This window comes from Venturia canescens, chromosome 5 (assembly GCF_019457755.1).
Source record: "Venturia canescens isolate UGA chromosome 5, ASM1945775v1, whole genome shotgun sequence".
Lineage (NCBI taxonomy): Eukaryota > Metazoa > Arthropoda > Insecta > Hymenoptera > Ichneumonidae > Venturia > Venturia canescens.
In genome coordinates this window covers 20,355,478-20,375,272 of record NC_057425.1, presented here as the reverse complement: position 1 = coordinate 20,375,272, position 19,795 = coordinate 20,355,478, and the positions used below count along the sequence as shown (strand labels likewise).

Genomic DNA, 19,795 nt, shown 5'->3' with positions numbered 1-19,795 from the left:
ACGCGATGCTGGAGGAAGCTCTGCGAGGAGGTGAACGAGGACCCCTGGCAACTGGATACAAGATTGTGACCGGCAAACTAGGGGCTCTAGTTCCACCAGCACTCAAAGACGCCGAAACAGCAGGACGGATTGTTGACGGATTGTTTCCGACGCACCCGATACGAACGAACGTGACAGATGACGCTGACGTACCGGCGCCCCCCGTCTTTGTCGTTGAGGAGCTCGCCAGAGCAACGAAGGCGATGAAGGCTGGTAAGGCGCCGGGACCAGACGGAGTACCGGCCGAGATCCTCCGGCTCGTGGTTCGCCTACGGCCGGAGATACTTCTCGACCTGTACAACACGTGCTTGACGACAGGAACGTTCAGCGATCGGTGGAAAGAGGCGAGGCTCGTCCTTATCCCGAAAGGTAGGGGCGACCCTAACACGCCCTCGGCCTACCGACCGTTGAGTTTACTTGACACGACAGGTAAACTTTACGAACAACTACTGAGACCGAGACTGACGGACGCGATGCAGGCCGGAGGGGGTCTCTCCGACCTGCAGTTCGGTTTCAGGAGGGGTCGATCGACGATTGGAGCAATCCAAAAGGTGGTTGACTCTTTCCTGGAACTGGACAGACACTGCCACGCAGCCCGACCTGTCGTGCTGCTGGCGATGCTGGACATCAGGAATGCTTTCAACTCGGCCAAGTGGGTGGATATCTTGGAGGCGCTGAAAAGCAACTTCGAGATCCCATCATACTTGGCTCGGGTTGTGGAGGATTACCTGAAAAACAGACGAGTAACGTACGAGACGATCGAAGGACAGGTAAGAAGACAGGCCACCGCTGGGGTTGCTCAGGGGTCGATACTGGGACCTGGCTTCTGGAATGGTTTATACGACAGTCTGCTTCGGCTTGGGATGCTGCTCGGAGTGACCCTCGTCGCCTACGCTGATGACGTAGCAGCGGTGATCACAGAGCGATCTCCCGAGCGGGCGCAGCTAACGTTGAACCAGACCATGAGACGAGTTGGACGTTGGATGACAGACCACGGACTGCAACTCGCAACAGAAAAGACGGAATTGACGTTTCTTACGAGAAGACGCGTACAGACCATACTTCCCATGAGGGCGGGGACGTACGAGACGGAGACCAAGGGGGAAGTTAAGTACCTTGTGGTAACCCTTGATACGAAGATGACCTTCTGGCCTCACATACAGAATACGGCCCAGAGGGCGGCAGAGAGGATAGCATCCTTGAGCCGGCTGATGGCAAACACGACGGGACCGAGACCGGGGAAACGGCGACTGCTTATGGCAACAGCCCACTCGATCCTCCTATACGGCGCGGAAATATGGGCAGACTCCCTGAAGACGAAGAAGTACTGCAAGACGATGATGATGGTACAACGACAAGGCGCGCTGCGAATCGCCTGCTCCTACCGGACAGTCTCTGCGCAAGCTGTTCTGGTGATGGCGGGCGTAATTCCCGTGGATCTCCTTGTGTTTGAGCGTAAGAGAATCTACGGGAGCAGCGCAGACATAGGACGGAAGAACGCGGCAATTGCCGAGCGCGAAAGGACGATAGACACTTGGCAAGGACGGTGGACAAACGGAAACGATGGTAACTGGACGAGACGACTTATACGGGACCTGAGGCCGTGGCTCGGAAGGAAGTTCGGGGACGTGAATTTTTACGTTGCCCAGCTCTTGACGGGGCACGGTTATTTCCGACGGTACCTCCACAGAATGAACAGAGTACGGACACCGGACTGTAAGTACTGTGGACACGAACGAGACGACGCGGAACACACGTTTTTCGTGTGCGTCCGCTGGACAGGACTCAGACGAGAACTGGAGACAACGGTTGGCAGCATCTCCCCCGATAACATCGTCGAGGTGATGTTGCACGAACCGGAATGGTGGCGCTTAGTCGCTACCTTCACGGAAACGATACTGAGACGGAAGAACGCGAACGGCTGCTTGACAGATGACTGAGCAGACGGAGTGACGCGAAGTTACGAGAACGGTGGGACAGAACGGACGAACGAACACAGACAGAACCCCCAGTCAGAAGTAATATCAACATAGTCCCGGGCTGGGGAGAAGGACACTAAGGAGGTGGCGGTTTTAGGCCTGTTTTTTGGGAGTCCCACATACCCATGTAGTCCGTAAGACTACACGGAATCCATAAAAAGGATTTCCGCAACTCCTTGGTAAAAAAAAAAAAAACCAACCCCTGAAGGCATTAATCGAAAGCTTCTGGTTCTTGGCTCCAAGCAATGATTACGATTTAGATTATTTTTCGGCGAGTTCGATTCATCAATTTAAAAACTAAAGACTTCTCATACAACGAAATTTTTATTTTCTTTACAAGCAATAGCAACGATTTTGATTATTCATTCAAATTCTCCAATGCGAGAGTGGAAATTTCGAATGCGAAGAAATACTATTTCAATTTTCTATTCCTTTTTTTGAAAGCTTCTTTTTGTTCACTTTGGAAATTGATTTTTGAGAATATTTTTGAACTCAAGATACGGATTTTTAATACTTGGCATTACTTTTACTTTTTGAAAATTTTTACCAATACATTATTTCTCGTGAACAATCATTTTTGGAAATTTCCATTTTTTTAATAATTTTTTAAAAATTTGTTCAAAGGAATTGTTCAAACAAATTATAACTATGTTTTTCTGAATTTTTTTTTCGCGTAGATCTCAATTATGGAAACAATTTTGAAAAATGTTGATTATTTTTCAAAAATTGTTTAAATAAATAGATTAAAAAAATTGATTTTACAGAACTGATAGCAAATTCGTGATCAGCGACCCAAAAGTCCTACGACATCTTGTATAATTTATCTATCAACTCTGAAATATTTATCCTCATCACAAAATTTGAATACCCGGAAAATAGAACATTTTATTTTAGGAATTTGACCGTTTATTTACAATGGTAAGCTTCGGGAAGAAAAACCCAAGAACATACTTTAAGAGTACAAACATCGAGGACCCGATTTATGTGCTTTATCATTGGAAAATAATATGATGAAACTTTCGAATCGTGAATTTCAAAAAAAAAGGTCCTCGTTTTAGCCAAATTTGAATGGCACCATTGAAAACAGCGACCACGAAGATAGTCGACAAGGTAACGTACCAATTTTTTCAATGACGTTGCGGCTTGGGGGTTGAAGGCTTGGGAGTTCGCCAACAATCTCAAAATAAGATTTTATTTTGCTCATAATTGATGAATAATAAAGGTACACCATTGGTGATGAATCGCTCACCTTTAATGCTTCAGACCAGGAAGGTATTAGAAATTGTCTTTCCTCATCTGGTTTCACAAATTCCAATTTTTTCCCAAATAATATCAGCACACAGTCCATAATAAGGGTAATGAGAAAAGGTGGCTTTCCCAGCTTTCTCACTGTAGATATATCGGTGGCCTTGATTGTCTGAATTTGAATTAAAACAAGGATTTGGTCAATAAAACAGACAGTATAATAAAAATGAAATTCATAACTACACTTTTGCAAACAAACGTTTAATACCAACAATGTGCTTAAACGTCCGTAAGTCCACAAAACGAAAAAAGCTATATTATTGTAATAATTTTCCTTTGATTCTGTAAAAAACTTGTTGAAAATAAGATTAAATGAAAACTTCAAATCGTAAATGGATACCTGAAGGGCTCCTTCAGCCTCTAGCAAGGCTGGTTCAGCGGCTTTCAGTTTAACTTCGGCGAAACTTTTTTCTTTCGTTATTATTTTCAGCAGTGCTTCAGCTGCATCCTTCGATTTTTGGACCTTTTCCTTAACTGCTTCAGCTTCTCGTTTTTTTTCGTTCACTGTTTCCACAATCTGTTTAACCAGCAATTCAATTATTATTGCAATGTATTCGCTGTTAACCCTCTGAATTCTGGTGATAACCCATGATACCACTTCAATTTATTTGAAATTTTCCCATTTATTTACATATTAACGTATTCAGATCCGGTTTTTTGCACTTTTCGATAACTTTAGTGATGAAAGAACAAACAAATACGGTCTTATCGACAATTTTTAATATAATAATTGTTAATAAACAAACAAAAAATGCTGAAAATTAAAATTTGCAAATTGCTTCCTCAAGATGGTCAAGATGCACGGTGCTCAAGATGCACGATGCTCAAAGCTTACTCTATGAGATGCGATATTTTTGTTTTGTCTTCCTCATAAAGGGAGCTTTCGGCATTATTCTAAAAGCTTGAGAAAAAAATTTATTACTTTTTTAGGCTCCTATACTGCTCCTAAAACTGAATGCCCCTCGAGGTACACCGCTATTTAGTGGCTCATAACTACTGCTACTCTGAACTAAAAAAAAATTAAAAGCACATAATCTTTTAGTTCAAGATGTGCTCTTTCCGAAGACACCCTTAAAATTTCTCAAAAAAATGTTTAATTATAAGAAAAGGCGGTTTAAAAGAAAAAAAAACATGACTTTTCAAACTTTTTTAAATTTGAAATTGAGTTTTCAAGGGTTTCCCGATTTGGGATGGACCTGGAATTGTACTAACCGGTGGCATAAATGTTTGAACATCGATAAATAATCCATGGACAAAAAAATTTTTCACATTAGTATATTCAAAATGGCGACTGAAGTAAAAAATTGCGTGACAAAAGTAATGATTTTTTTTTTATTCACATGATGCACTACTAGAAAAAGTTGTCAAGAATAAAAAGTTCTTAAAATCACTCGAAAAATGCACTAGAGTTTTTTACAAAATGGTTTAAGCGATTTTTGATTATGCAGATGATTAATTTTTACGAAATCAAAAAATTTATTTTTTAATTTTGAAAAAATTACGAAACCAACTGTAAATAATTTCAACGACACAATTAAGAAAAGCTTTCACAAATGTTGGTTTCGTAATTTTTTTAATACATATCATTATCTTTTTCATTTTTTTCATTCGTCATCCGATGTACTCGACACTTTTGCATTTATTTGACAACGTTTTGTTCATTTGAACCAAACGTTTTTCATACATTATCAAGATTTAGCAGATTCAATTTTTTTAATTCATTACGTTTGAAAGGGTTTTTTTATATCCTTTAATAATGAATTGTCCATTCGAAGCAAGTTTCGAGAGAATAAATCGAACAACTTCTTATAAATCAACCTACATTTGTGTTTTGAACTACATTAGTATCACATAGGGTTTCACTGAGACTACTGTCCAGGTGACGGAAAACATAAATGCACTTGTCTCCAATTTTTTCTCATTACAGCATGATGAAAATTTGCATGATTTTGTTTCTCGAAAGTCTCGACATAACAAAGAAATGTTCCAGAACAAAAAGTATAGAGAATCATCTAAAGAATACGTGAGATTTTTTTTAAAATTTTTCTAGCTATGTTTGTATTTTTCAATTTCGATGTTTCGTCAAATTTTAAAAGCTCTGAAAATATTCACACGCATCCTTAGGATGATTCTCAAACAATTTTTGTTATGTAACATTTTTTTTAAAACTGAAACTTTTTGAGAACAAAATTATGAAACTATCAAGAGACTTGGTAGAGTCTCGGGACAAGTACATTGACAGCCCTATCGTCTGCTGACCCGAGGCTCTCGCCGAGTATACTTTCTCTGAATAAAACGATTCGCCGTGGTGGAGGTAAAATTGGCGAGTGATTTTTTTGAATTACCGAAGTTATGAGTCATCTGAGGCTTTGAAAATCGAACTTTCAGCTAATTAAGAAATTCTCTTTAGATTGCGCCCAAAATCAACGCGATCGGTGGCGTAATTGCTGAAAAAAAACTTTGCACGGGCTCAAGATTATGCAAAAGTTACTGACACATCACGAGTTCGACGTATACGTATACGCGTTTTGACGTAGTTAGTGGTAGTAGAGTTGTTGCCTCTACGCATTCTGATTGGCTCAACGATGTCGGCTCCTCCAGCTGCTAGGCCGACCGCGGGTGAGGCTCACGTGTTAGAAGGCCTAAAATAGCGAACAGGCATTCTGTATATCTATATATGCGTTATACAGAATGCCTGTTCGCCATTTTAGGCCTTCTAACTTTTGAGTCTTACCCCGACCGCGCTCAGACTCCGTGAATATTATATTATATATATATATATAAACCATGTGTCAGTTTTCGATCATCGTATAAACAAACAGAGTTTTGACATTATGGAATGCGTGTGGGATAAATAAAAAAAACTTTCGTCATCTAACGAAGTGCATAGTACTAAAACCTGTGGAATGCTAAACTAAACCGGTATAAAAGCAGTCGCGTAAATGTAGTCTGTGATCTGTCGTGTGTAAAAAAGAATGAAATAAAAATGAAATGCATGTCGACGAAACTTTTTAAGATTAGATTAATTCGTTTGACTGAAAATAAGTTTATCATTTATATCATTTGTAAATAGGTTATATGATATCAATACATCGATACGCACATCCGAAACCACCTGAAACTTGTTTTCATACTGAACGTCATTTTGACAGGTGAGGTTATAATCCCCAAAGTGCTGTTGTGTGCGGACTCTAATTAATAAATGAAAATGGTTAGTGAAAAGTGGTTAATATTTATTTTGTTAAAACTTGTGGTATACTAAACCGGTATAAAAGCGGTCGCGTAAATGTAGACTATGATCTGTGTGTGCTAAAAAATATAAAAAAATGCGCGATGCATATGTCAACGAAACTTTTCAAGATTTCATTATTTCGTTCGATTGGAAATAAGTGTCAACTGAGATAATCTTTCAATTAAACCAGAGTTCGCGGAATATTGTCCAGTGTAAATATATCATCAGTTGCGTGATAACATATCATATGTGATAATGTAGGTCATATATACGAGTTCCCTTTGATAGCTGTGTGGTAACGAGCCGGCCGGGGTTTGACGTTATGAAGTGCGGGACAAATGTAACAAACGTTCGCATAGATAGTGAATAATATAAAAACCATAAACTTCCCCTTGGGAAAAAAAGGTTGGGACAAGTACATTGATGGTCCCCAGTTTCTGGATGACATAGAAAAAAGATTCAGAACCAGGAAAAAAATTCTATAGAAATAATAAACGAAAAATTGAAAAGTTCAAGAAAATTCAACAATAAAAAACAATCGAAAAAAATTCTGTAAAAAAAAATAAAAATTTTCAAAAAAATTCATAAATGTTGAACAAATTGAAAAATGTACTATCCAAGTTACATGCAGTATAAAAATGTATGATATCAATTAGAGGCCAAGTTTTTATTGATAATTTGGAATATTTATTGAACAAATCGGAAACTTTAATTGAAACTCATGATAATTATTTTCAAGAAAAAAGTTAATGAAGAAAAAGTCATAACGGAAGTTACGTGCAGTACTAAAATGTATTATATCAATTCGAGGTCAAGTATTTATCGGTTATTCGAAATATAATCTCCGGCGACAAATGAGCGTTGAGAATCCTTGTCGGGCTCACAACGTTTTATCAAAATTACTAAAAAATTAATGGAAATGAAATCATTAAAAATTCACATGAAAGTCATTCGTTACTTCAACAAGGTACACACTTTAAAGAATCGATTCCCCTCTGATTTTCAGGATCCCCTGGTATTATTCACAACATTCAACTTCGATTGGATCGGTACAAATTATGTTCAAATACGTCTTAAACGTACTTGTCCGGCCCATCACTTTTTTTCGTTTTGGCTCTTGATAACAGCGGTATTGATTTTCAGCGGAGTTCTCGATGGTGATTAGTCGCTCCAAAAATCGACCTCTCTCTCCTGCTCTTCCTCCAAGTCCATAAATTGCAGATGTTCTAATTGCCTCAGCTCAGCCTCAATTGGATCGAAAGGTTCCTGCCGTTGCTCTCCATTTACCAGTCTTTGTATTTCTTCTGGTGTTGCACATTTGATGTCATCTCGAAGCGAAAATGCATATTCGCCTTCTGTAGCGTATCCACGTTGAATGAGGCTTTCCCGCAGGTTGACGTAGTGTGGAGTGATAAAAAGATCGACCTCATGTCCATCTAGGGTTGGATGATCCCTGAGGATGTTGACTTTTGCTCTTTGATTGACTAGCTTTCGTTGATAGTGAAGGCTGCAAACCATATCCCATCGATCCCCAATGTACGGTTTAATGTTGGTGATGTATGCCTTTGTACAGAAAGGTGGCACGCTGGCATATTGATGTGGTAAATTATGAAGTTCATCAACGGGATGCATGAGCGTCATCCCTCGGTCAATTAGCATCAAGGTAGCTTCTTCATCCTCGACGTTGGTCAATCTCCCACGACAGGCACGGTCACCATTTATAACAGCGTACATTCGATCTGTTTTTAGAGACACCCTTTGATCGTGTCTTCCATTTGTGAGTTCGATGAATAATTTTTCTTCGAAAATACGCAGCTCTTCAAATTTTGAAGGAGTTGTATACGAAAAGTTGGTTGGATTAAGAAATTCCAAGATCTTGACGTCATGAACGCCCTCCCAAGTCGCTGGCCATGGAGAAGGTGTCGGAACTCCCGGAATGACTTGTTCGATTCTCATTTTGAGATGGTTTTGGCAATTGGGTGTGAGCTGGTAGAAGGTTCGACTCGAGGTGTTGCTTGTAGCTCGTCTCGATGTGGACTGAAGGATCGCTGCTCCGCTCGGCTGCTTTTATACCGCTCCGGCTTCTCCCACTCCTCGCTCGGTGGTGCTGCCCTCTGGTGGCCCATGATGAGTCGAGTTGGTGGTTTGGGGAAAGGGAAATTACATTTTTCTATCCCTACTACTTTTTACAAGTACTGCCCTCTTCATTTAGCATTTTTCGAATTTTTTGTTTTTTCAGGTAGCGAGGTAAGTATAATTTGTCTCTTTTTCATTTTATTCTGTTTAGGTGAAAATTTCAGGTAAGTGGCGCTTTTTGTGTTTCATTTTTTGATCGCTTATTTATAAAAATAATAATAATAATAACCCCTTTTTTTTTATTTTTAGGTAACGCAAAGAAAGAAAAACACCGGAAATTTCGTGTGTAACAAAAATAATGATAGCAATGTTTATTTGTTTCGTTTGTTTGTTTGAACAATGTTTGTTTGTTTTGTGTTGAAAACAATGATATTGTTTGATTTATTTGAATAATGACAATAATAACAATGATAAACTTAAATATGAAAATAACAAATATAAACTTTGTACTCCTTGTAATAAAAATAAATAAATTTGTTAAAGAAAATTTCTCGAAATCCTTATTCTATTTTGCCTTTAATTAGACACTTTCTTATGAATTGGCGTTTCTCCGCCATATCCTTTTGACTGAAATCGATCGCACGACCCGCCGCCTCGCATTCCGCAAAAGCACAGACAAACGCCCCACAATCGAAATTGTTCTGTTGTCTCGGAATATCCTGCTTCAAAATGATTGTCCACTCATGTGGATTGAAAGAATCTTGACCTTTGCTGGCCGCTTCTTTTATCATGTATTCTAATATTTCCGTGGGATATTCTCTGTTGTTTCCCATTAAGCTATCAAAGTATTTGATTTGTTTGTCTCTAAAATCCACAGTTATTAGGCACCAATGTGCTCCAAGGTGAAGTGGAATCAGAACCAAATCATAGTCAAAGATATTTACATTTTTTGTCCAAAGTCTAATTGCCGGAAAACCTCCTGAGAGAAAGCGTGGAAAGAAAAATGTGTTGAACGCGAAAGTTTTTGAATATTTCTTGACAATCAAATCAAGATATTGATTAATTATCTCATCGTTCAACCACTTTCCATGGTTCAGCGTTTGCAAATCCCCATCTTTCACCACTGGTCCCTTATTTCCTTTTTCATTTTTCTTCTTTTTTGTTTTCTCCATATCATTGTTTTCTTTCTTCCTTTTTTGTTGCCCTTGTCTTATTTTTCGTTGAGCTTCATTTTCTTTCTCTTCTTCCCAGTAGAATTCACCCGCTTTCCATCTTGTCCAATCTTCTTCGCTCTCTGTCATTGCTTCCTTGTATTTGTGTCTTTTCAAAATTTCTTCCTCTCTCTTTTTCTCCCTCCATTCCATCGTAGACACAGGCATTTTAAACTCTTCTCCTGGCATATCAGAAATTGGGGAAAGCATTGTCGGAACCTCGAATTCCTTTTGAATTTGTACAAACTTATCAAAGTTTCGTACGAATTGTTCGATCTTTTGTCGACTCGATAAACGGCTTTTATCGACGTCAATCGGGACAAGGCGCCAGACAAATGCTTGGACACCCTTAATTTTGTATGCCGGCGTTTGCGTGCCCGAGGATCGCACAGCGATTTTTTGAATTATTGGGTCTTTCTTGTCCCATCTTTCAAATTTTTCGACGGCTTTTACGTCGGTATGCGCAGGCCCATCCCATACGCCCATTTCGCCGGTTTGCATACAAAAATGCATTTTTTCGGCAAGGTCGATAGTCTGTGTCGACGCGTCCATATTTGCTATAAAATCATATAATTTTTGTTCAAACTACTTCCAATTATTTTATTAAACGTTTCTAATTACTTTTTCTGGCACATTATTACCTTATTTCGTTTATTTTCCGCTTTATTCGTCCGAAAAATCGCTCCCGCTTGAAAAAACGCGTCGTTCGAAATTTTTGTCGAAGAATATACAAATTTTCCCTAGATGGGTAGACTCGCATGTAAATACGGGATTCGCTAGTTGACATCAGCGACAGTGGCGAACACGGGAACTACATTTCAAGAACTTTTGACCAGATGAAATGAACTTTGTTTTTCCTTGTTTTTACAGTTAATTTTGATTAAATAAATGTTTCTTTTGATTACATTGAATGTTTTGACCATAATTATGCATATTTTCAGTAAATAAACGTAAAAATAAGATGATTTTCTGTCAGATTTTTGACTTTTGAAGCTTTTAATAGACTTTTTGGATTCTCCTTATGGGACTGATCCCTTCTTATTGTTTTCTCGTAAAATTTGTGCAACAAGGTGAATTTTGCTATTATGATTATTTTAACTGTTTTTCCGATTTTTCTCTTGAAAAATCTTTTTCCCAAATTAAATAATTAATGTCATTAAATGTCTTATACTATTCCCAAACTATTTGGAGTAATTTGAACAAAATCTTTTTAGTAATTTTTCACTGTCTCGTCAATTCAGTTTCATGACTTATAACTATATTTATTTTTTCTTTTGTTTTCGACTTTATAATTTTTTTCTTGTGATTTTCGTGTTTTCTATAAAATTGATAGCGATTTGAGCTCAAAATAGCCATGTAAGGAGAGATAATCGTAATTTCGATTCTATTGAATTAATTATTATTTGATAATAAAAATTTTTACTTTTTATCGAATTTGTTTGTTATTCTTTTGTAAATAAAAGGTAGTTTATTCGTTTTCATTAATCTTCCAAATCCTGATTGTTGTTGTCGTTTTCGGCTTTATTTTTGTATTTTTTCAAGTTTGCGGCATGGTACATGCCCCTTTCAATGCCGTTTTCAGGATTTTCTAAAATATAAGTCGCGGCTGCTATTTGTTTTTTGATTCTATACGGCCCCTCATAAATAGAGAAAAATTTCGCCATTTTTTTATTTAATGGGTCGCTGACGTTGCACGCTTTTGCGAGAACTAAATCATCTACTTGAAATTGAACCAATTTATGTTTTTGATCAAATTTTTCGGCTCTCTTTCGGCCTTTTCTCTGTATTCGGTCTCTTGCAAGCATTAATTTTGCATCGATTTCCTGTTCATCTAAATTTTCGTTTCTTTCGATCTTTAACCAATTTTTCTAGATTCTTTGAGGTTTTTCGTTTTTCTGAATTTCAAGTGGAGTCATTTCTGTTGTCTCGTGATAAGTTTCGTTCATACAGTCTTCTATTACTTTGACCCACTTTACCCAATCGGTGTGTTTGTCTGTTAAGAATGTTCTAAAGAATCTACCAATTTCGCGATTTACTCTTTCCACGATGTTCCCCTGAGGATGTCTGATTGACGAGAAAACAGGTTGAATACCCTCACTTGCTAATTTACTGAGCCATAAACGCGATGTGAATTGAGTACCGTGATCGAACTGTAATTTCCGTGGTTTTCCGTACTCTGGTACGTAATGATTGAAAATTTTGTTTATTGTCGCTGGGGCAGTTGCGACTTTGAATGGATAGAAAACTACAAATTTCGAAAAGGCATCGATTGTAACAAGAATGTGTTTCATTCCGCCCTGAGAGGCTGGCAAAGGACCGAAAAAATCGATTGACACAATATCTCCAGGTCCTTCTGGAATGATATTTTGCTGTGCGGCATACGAATGCTGATTCGGAACTTTGTTCCTTTGACAAGAGTCACAAAAAGAGAGAATTTGTCTGACTGAATGGTACATTCTTGGGTAAGTAAAATCTTCGCTAATAATTTTCCAGACTTTTTTAGCCCCAATATGACCGTACACTTGATGTGTTTCAGATACTAAGCGATGGAAAACTTCTTTTGGCAATACGACTTTGTAAGAATTTTGATTGGTTGATTTTAATAAAATGTTATTTTTGATCTGAAATTTGTCGTTTTCTTCATTTTCAACCCTTTCCTTCATTTCGCGAATTTTATTATCTCTCGTTTGCCAATCTGCAATGTTTTTGATCATGGATTCTAATTCTCTTGATGGTTTTGTAGCTAGCATTGTATTAATAATTAATTCCCTGCCTTTTCTGCCCCCCGTATCAGGTGGATTTAAACGACTCAAAACGTCTGCAACAACGTTTCTAGCTCCAGGACAATATTCAAAATTGATGTTGTAATCCTGGATTGCTAGGATCCATCTCGTTAATCTTTCACTCAGCAATTGACTATTTTTCAAGAAAGTTATAGCTTGATGATCGGTTATGACTCGAATTTTAGCTCCCAGCAAATAAGTTCTTAATTTCTTTAAAGACCATACGATCGCAAGCAATTCTTTTTCTGTTGTCGTGTAAGCTAGCTCTGGCCCTTTAAGAGTTCTACTCGCGAACATTATCACCCCTAAATCTCCATTTTCATCTTTTTGAGCCAGAGTGCCCCCCAAAGCATAATTACTCGCGTCTGTCTGCAAAATGTACTCTTTTTTCGGATCAGGATGTTTCAATAGCACGTTATTTACGAACAAATCTTTAACTCTTTGGAAAGCAATTTTTTCGTTCTCACCCCAATGCCATTTAGTTTCTTTTTTCAACAATTTTAATAGAGGAATTGTTTCCTCGGCATGATTTCTAGTAAATTTCGTGTAATAGTTTATCAGACCCAGAAAACCCCTTAATTGCTCTAAATTTCTTGGAGCTGTGAAATCATGAATAGCTTGAATTTTTTCGGGTTGAGGTTTAATACCCTCGGTTGTCAAAATATGCCCCAAAAATTCTACTTCTTTTCTGAAAAATTTTGCTTTTTTGAGTTTAATTGTCATTCCGTGATTCTCTAATCGTTCAAGCAATTCATCTAAGTGTTGCATGTGTTCTTCAAAGCTAGTTGAGATGTACAATAAATCGTCAACGAAATTTATCACGTGGTCACCGAGACCATGCAGAACAATATCCAGACCCCTTAACAAAGCAGCAGTGCTTGTTTTTAGACCAAAAGGAGTTACTGTAAACTCGTAAACTTTACCGCGATATCGAAATGCCGTAAACTTCATAGAATCTGGATGTAATGGTATTTGCCAAAAACTGTTAGTTAAATCGAGAGTTGTCATTACTTTCGCGGAATGACATTTTTGAAAGACTTCTTCGATATTTGGAACTGATTCATGATCGTCCTCCATAACTTGATTCAATTTTCGGGCGTCAAGACATAATCTAACTGAACCGTCTTTTTTTATAACTGGGATAATCGGATTGATCCATGGACTACTGGATCTCTGAATAATACCATAATCTAATAATTTTTCTATTTCTTTGTCAACCTTTTCACGATGCATTAATGGTACCTCGTATGCATGAGCTACTATCGGTTTTTCCGATGTAATATTCAATTGATGCTCATAAACGGAAATTCGGCCAGTGTCCTTGCGAAAAACATTTCGTCTATTCCAAAGCACCTGTTTATGAATTTCTTTTTGATATTCAGGGAGTTCAGTTTGATCTACGATTTCATTAATCTCTTCGATTGTAATTTGATCATCATCATTTTTATCATTAAAAATCAAATTTTGAATTGGCTGAACATTTTTTTCACTAATAATCTCAATTGTTTTTAATTTTGGCATTGGCTTAATAATTTTCACTCGACTTTTGATTTTAGCATTTGATTCTCCCCTTAATTCATCATTTTCCTTTTCAATTTGTACAGTTTTGACTGCCCCCCAGTTAACAACATTCCTTTCTACTTCTTTTGCTTTTTCAATAACTTCATCTTCAACAACATTTTCTTCACTTTCAACATTCTCCTCTTCACTAACATTTATCTCAACATCAACTTCTTCCTTTTTAACTTCATCAACTTCAATTACTTCTACTTCTACTTCTACATTTTCAACTTCTTCATCAATAACATTATTCTCATCCATAACTTCTTCAATAACTTTTTCTCCCACTTCAATAATACTTTCTCCCACTTCAATAACTTTTTCAATTTTTTTAATTTCTCCCAAAACATTAACTTCATTTTCTCCCTTTCTAACTTCAACTTCATCATTATCAATTACTTCTTCTTTTTCAAAATCTTTCACAATTTTACTCTCTCTTTCTCCAATCAAAACTGTTTGAACATCCTCTTTAATCTCTTTTTCAATCAATTTTTCTTTTTCAAATGATCCCACTGTGGGAATGATCTCAGTTACATCATTATATTTCACTTGGAGACTCATCTCTCCCAGATCAATTAAACTTTTCAAGGGTTGGAGTGAATCTACTCCCAACAATACATCCCTTATTAAGCCAGGAATAATTAGATATTTGATAAACGTTTTTATTTTGCCAATTTGAGTTACAGCCATAATTTGATGTTTAATTTTTGTCATTTTGCCTTTAATGGCACCTTTTACCGTGACTCCCGTCACAGGCAAAAAAGGACAATTTTTCAAAATTTCTCGATTTTCGAGATAAAATTCTTCAGAAATCGTAGTCACTTTCGATCCGGAGTCAACGAGAGCTGTCACCTGAATGCCTTCAATTTTCGCATAAATTTCTGGACATTCAATAATCGGGACTGCTTCGCCGTTGATCTCCTCTCCCATCAAATATTCTCTAGTATCAGTGAAAATTGTATTTATTGGAATTTGTTTATCGCGACTGAGGTCCATTTTTACTGCATCGTGCGGGTAATTCTCTTTAATAATTCTCTTTTTGTTAGTTTTCTTTTGATTCTTCGTTGTACCTCGCATTTTTGTATCATTTTTGTTTTCTCGATTATCGTTTTCGTTTATTGCGGGTACAACGCCTACGCGTTTCCCGCTTTCGATGTTGATGGTTGAGGTTCTATTTGCGCCTCAATCGTTTGAATCGGTGGTTGCTGCGTATTATTATTCGCAGGTGGCCGATATCCCCCGTTGTTTTGAGGTGGTCCCCGATTTTGGTTTGGCGATCCCCAATTTTGATTTTGATTTTGTGGAGGATTGTAATTTGGGCGATTGTTTCCTCTGTTTTGCCCGCCATTTTGTTGATTCCGATTGAAATTTCCGTTGTTCGGACGCTAGTTATAATTTTGTTGGAAGCTCTGATTGTAGCTCCTGTTTTGTTGCTGATTCCAATTATTGTTATGGTAACCTCGATTATTTTGGTAGCCTCCATTGCTTTGATTCCAATTCTGGCGGTTGTTCTGTTGCCAGTTTGAATTTCCACGATTATTGTTCTGGTAACCATTGTTGTTCCAGTTGTTTTGCGGAGGCATTTTGAATGGACGCTGCTCATTTTTATCGTTATTGTGAGTCGGGTTTTTCGGACTTTGAGTCTTCTGCTCGTCCGTCCCGGTGTTAACCGGCCCGCTCTGATCGAGTTTTTCCAGGAACTCGATCAGCTGCTCGAGGGTTTCGAACCCACGACTTATGATCTAATCGTGGCTCTAATCTCCTCGGTAAAGTGCTGAGAAAGGGATGCAACAATGTCCGGATCGCTCGGTGGCGGAATCAAATCACGAGCCGCTCCAAACGTCCGAGTTGCATACTCGACTTTTGTTAATTTGCCTGGCTTTTCAGGATATTTCCCGAATTCCAGGTCTTTACGCACTTTTCGCTGTACGTCGTGACTCCAAAATCGATTTGTAAATCGTTTTTCGACGTCTTCAAAACTGTTAACTTGGTCTTCGACCAGTTCCCACCATTCCTTGGCGGCTTTCTCAAGTGATTGGCTAAGCAAATACTTCATTTCGGTGAACGTCGGGTTCGTCACCTCGCAATAATGCCTGAATTCTTTTATGAATTTTATCGGCCGTTTATTGCTTGACCCGTCAAAAGTAGGAGCTTTAATTTTTATTTTGTGGGTTGACGTCATCTCGTTTCGGAAGGTCTGTTTTTGTTGATGCTCCTGCTCTTCGTCATCCGACTCTTCATCTTCTTCTTGTTCTTCCGGAATGTCTGTCAACCGTGGATGGATCCGGGTACTCTCTGTATTTGGACTGTGTAATTTGTCCGTCGACTCCAAATTTTCGACCCTTTTTTTGATCGCACTCACGTCGAGTTGGATTTGAGCTACGTTTACCTCTACAACGGCACTTTTGGCCTCGTTCTCTTGAACGATTCTAGTGAGACCCGTAACATGGCGTTTGATTGGATCATACATTTTGTGTACGTCACTAGCAATTTTAGCTTCCATCACTGTTAATCTGCTTGAAAACTCTGTTTTTAATTCATGATACGCCTGGTTATTTTTCGCGGCTTCGTTGGCCATGCACTGCATCTGGGATTTCATCTCTTGGATTGATTCTATTAAATTAATTAGCAACTGATTGTTTACTTCTACAGTGTTGATTTTAACCCGATCGGATTTCGGCGTGCCGAATTCCTCTAATCTTTCCTCCTTATTTTCATTCCTTTTATTTCCAAATTCGTCCCCAAAATTGGCTCTAGATTCATTGAAAATGTCCCCCGCACCGGGTGGAGGCAACGTGGTCGTGAAATCGTTTGATTGAATTTCATGCTCTGGATTTTGAAATCCCGAATCGCCAGTGGCGCTATCAATTTGTTCTTTATTATCAGCCATTTTGAGATTTCGAATAATTTTCATTTACTGAATTTACTAACCCTTGTTTTTCCTACGCAATGCCCGTCCCTGTTCGGGCGCCAATAGTTGTAACGGTACGTTTATGCTTGTGCACACCGTCACGCCAAGATTCGAGCAATTCTATAATAAAGAAGAGCGGGCATGAAGGAAAAACAAAAGTAAAATGAAATTAGATTGAAATGACAAATGTTTTATTCAATTTTTAATTGTTTTAAACCAAATTACTAAAATAAAGGCTTTTTATTTGAAATTGAGTTTTTCCGCTTTATTTTAATCGCATGTAAAATTTCATTTCCGGTATTTTTCTTTGTAAAAAGAATAATTTTCGCAGAATTAATTATCATAAACTTCGCATGAATTTACGCTCGCTTTTATTAGAATAATAACAATTAATAGTTTCGCTTGCAATAATAATTTTTCAATAATTCTCGCCAACGCTGGTCTTGATAAATTTTTAATTGATTTTGTTTGATAATTCGTTCATTTGATAATTTGATAATTGAGCTATAATTCTTAGAAACTCACTTTTTGACTCTATACAATCCAAATTAATTGTTCGAGTGGATTTTTCTGATCGATCTCACTCTTTTGACTCGATATAATTCAAATAAATTGTTTTCAGTGAGTTAAATTTGTTTTGAATAATTTATTTAGCTCAAAATGATAAATGACTCGCTATTGTCTCGTTTTGAGAATAAAGAAAATTTGTTTGATTTTATGATTTCTACTGAATTTGATCACCACTCAGAAAACAATAACTCATTGATGGAAAAGAATCCACCCAGAGATCTTGAGACAGAACGAACCCGAACTGTCCCGGCCCCTCTGGCGTGGAAAGGTAGGAGTCCTACCCAAGAATCTTGTGACCGAACGAAATCGAACGGCCACGGCCCTCTTGGATAGAAAAAGGATAGGAAATCTACCAGGAATCTTGAGACAGAACGGAATCGAACTGTCCCGGCCCTCCTGGATAGATCGGAAACTCTCACCTAAGAATCTTGAGTTCAAACGAAATCGAATGAACCCGGCCCTCTTAGCGTGAGAGAGGAAAGGTGTTATTCTGTTTGAATTCTGAGTGGGATAATAGCGATGTTATTTTGCTCTTTGTTTTTAGAGCTATTTTTGAAATGAGTGAAAATTCTATGTTCCTTTATTCTCGATTTTATGGCGAGTTCACGCGGCGAGATCCGGAGGCAAGACTGGCTTTTGGTTATGGCATGCGAGTCGAGCTCTCAGGGATTCGAGACGTGACTAGCTCCTAGCTCCTAGCGTGGCGAGATTCGATATGAGACAAGCCACCGGAGCTTCTGCGCTCGGGTTTTTATACTCTCCCGAACAAAGGAAATAATAATAATAACGCGCTTGGACTTTGTCCCTTACTCCAATTCGCTGCGCGACTTAATCTCGAACCAGGGACTCCCACTCTAAATTCTCTGATTGGTGCGCTAACTCCCCCGCGTGGGTCCCAATTGGCCGAGTCGAGCTGCAGTCACACTGCGCATGTGCGAGAATTTAATGAAATTTAATAAACTCAATTTTTATTGTTTTTATGCGCAATTCGTATCTTTTTCAATTATTTTGCTATGATTCCTAACAAATTTCTAAACAATAACATTTTTATTTCATTTTAATTAATTATTTGCTCGTGACTGCGCCTATTGCACGTGCCTGTGAAAGTAGGTCATCGCGCATGCGCATTGTGCACGCTCGATCTTTCAAAGAAAAGTTTTCTTAAAAATTTAAATAATTTTATCCTGAAATTTTCACCCATTTGTTCAAAAGACGTTTCTTTAATGATCAGCATTAATTTTCTAAACAAGAAAAGGTTTATTTAATTAAAATTGAATAAAATAAAGAATTTCACGAATCTAGGGAATTTTGTGGAATGGAAATTGAGTTGGCAGCACTGAGCGCCTCGCTTCCCGAGCGCCGCTTCGCGAAGTGACAGTTTTTCAACATGGCCGCCGGTGTAAACACTCGTGCGTGCCATGTCGTTGAAATAAAGTTCTCGAGTCGGTGTTTCGCTTCACTATCTTCTTCTACTTCTTCTCTTTCAATGGATTCCATGTTGACATGGATACTGTCAATGGTTTGCAATGTCCAAAGAAACGTTTCCATGCTATTTAATATCTAAGACGACAGCTTTATAGTTATTTGTGTCCAGTGATATTTTTTCATGGTCTTCTATAACGTCAGAACATGCTTTCTCAATGCAGACTGTTAAATCGCCGATCTAGATATCGATAACTATGAGGAAATATATTGCAAACCATTGCACCGTCTACCTCGGAAAATATAAAATTGTCGAATATATATTGAAAAATATGAAGGCATCCCCCTAGACGTCGAAAATCCTATAGTCGCCAACCTAGACATCGAAAACAATAGAGCCATCGACCAAGATATCGAAAACCATGCAGTCGTCAATTAGACATCGAAAACCATGCGGTCGTCAACGTAGTCATCCTTAGAAAAACTGACTGCACCATCGGAAACTATGGAGCCGTTGACCTTCATACCGGAAACCATAGACAATTTCACCTCAACATCGGAAACTATAAAGTTATCGACCGGGATAGTGAAAACTATGAAGTCGTCGATCTAGTCCACGAAAACAATGGGAAAACATACCTGGACATTGAAAACTGCCGAGCCGTTGATCTAGACCTCGAAAAGCATGTAAAAACATACCGAGACGG

General features: G+C 38.1%; 1 protein-coding gene across 1 annotated transcript; it reads right to left on the bottom strand.

Annotated features, from left to right (window-relative positions):
* Positions 1-15,570: 15,570 nt before the first annotated feature.
* LOC122411360 (nuclear transcription factor Y subunit gamma-like) lies at positions 15,571-17,075 on the bottom strand. The gene is made up of 2 exons (XM_043420108.1): positions 15,978-17,075; positions 15,571-15,894 (listed from the first exon to the last, which is right to left on the bottom strand). Exons 1-2 carry the CDS (start codon positions 17,073-17,075, stop codon positions 15,571-15,573), a joined length of 1,422 nt encoding a protein of 473 aa, XP_043276043.1.
* Positions 17,076-19,795: the final 2,720 nt, after the last annotated feature.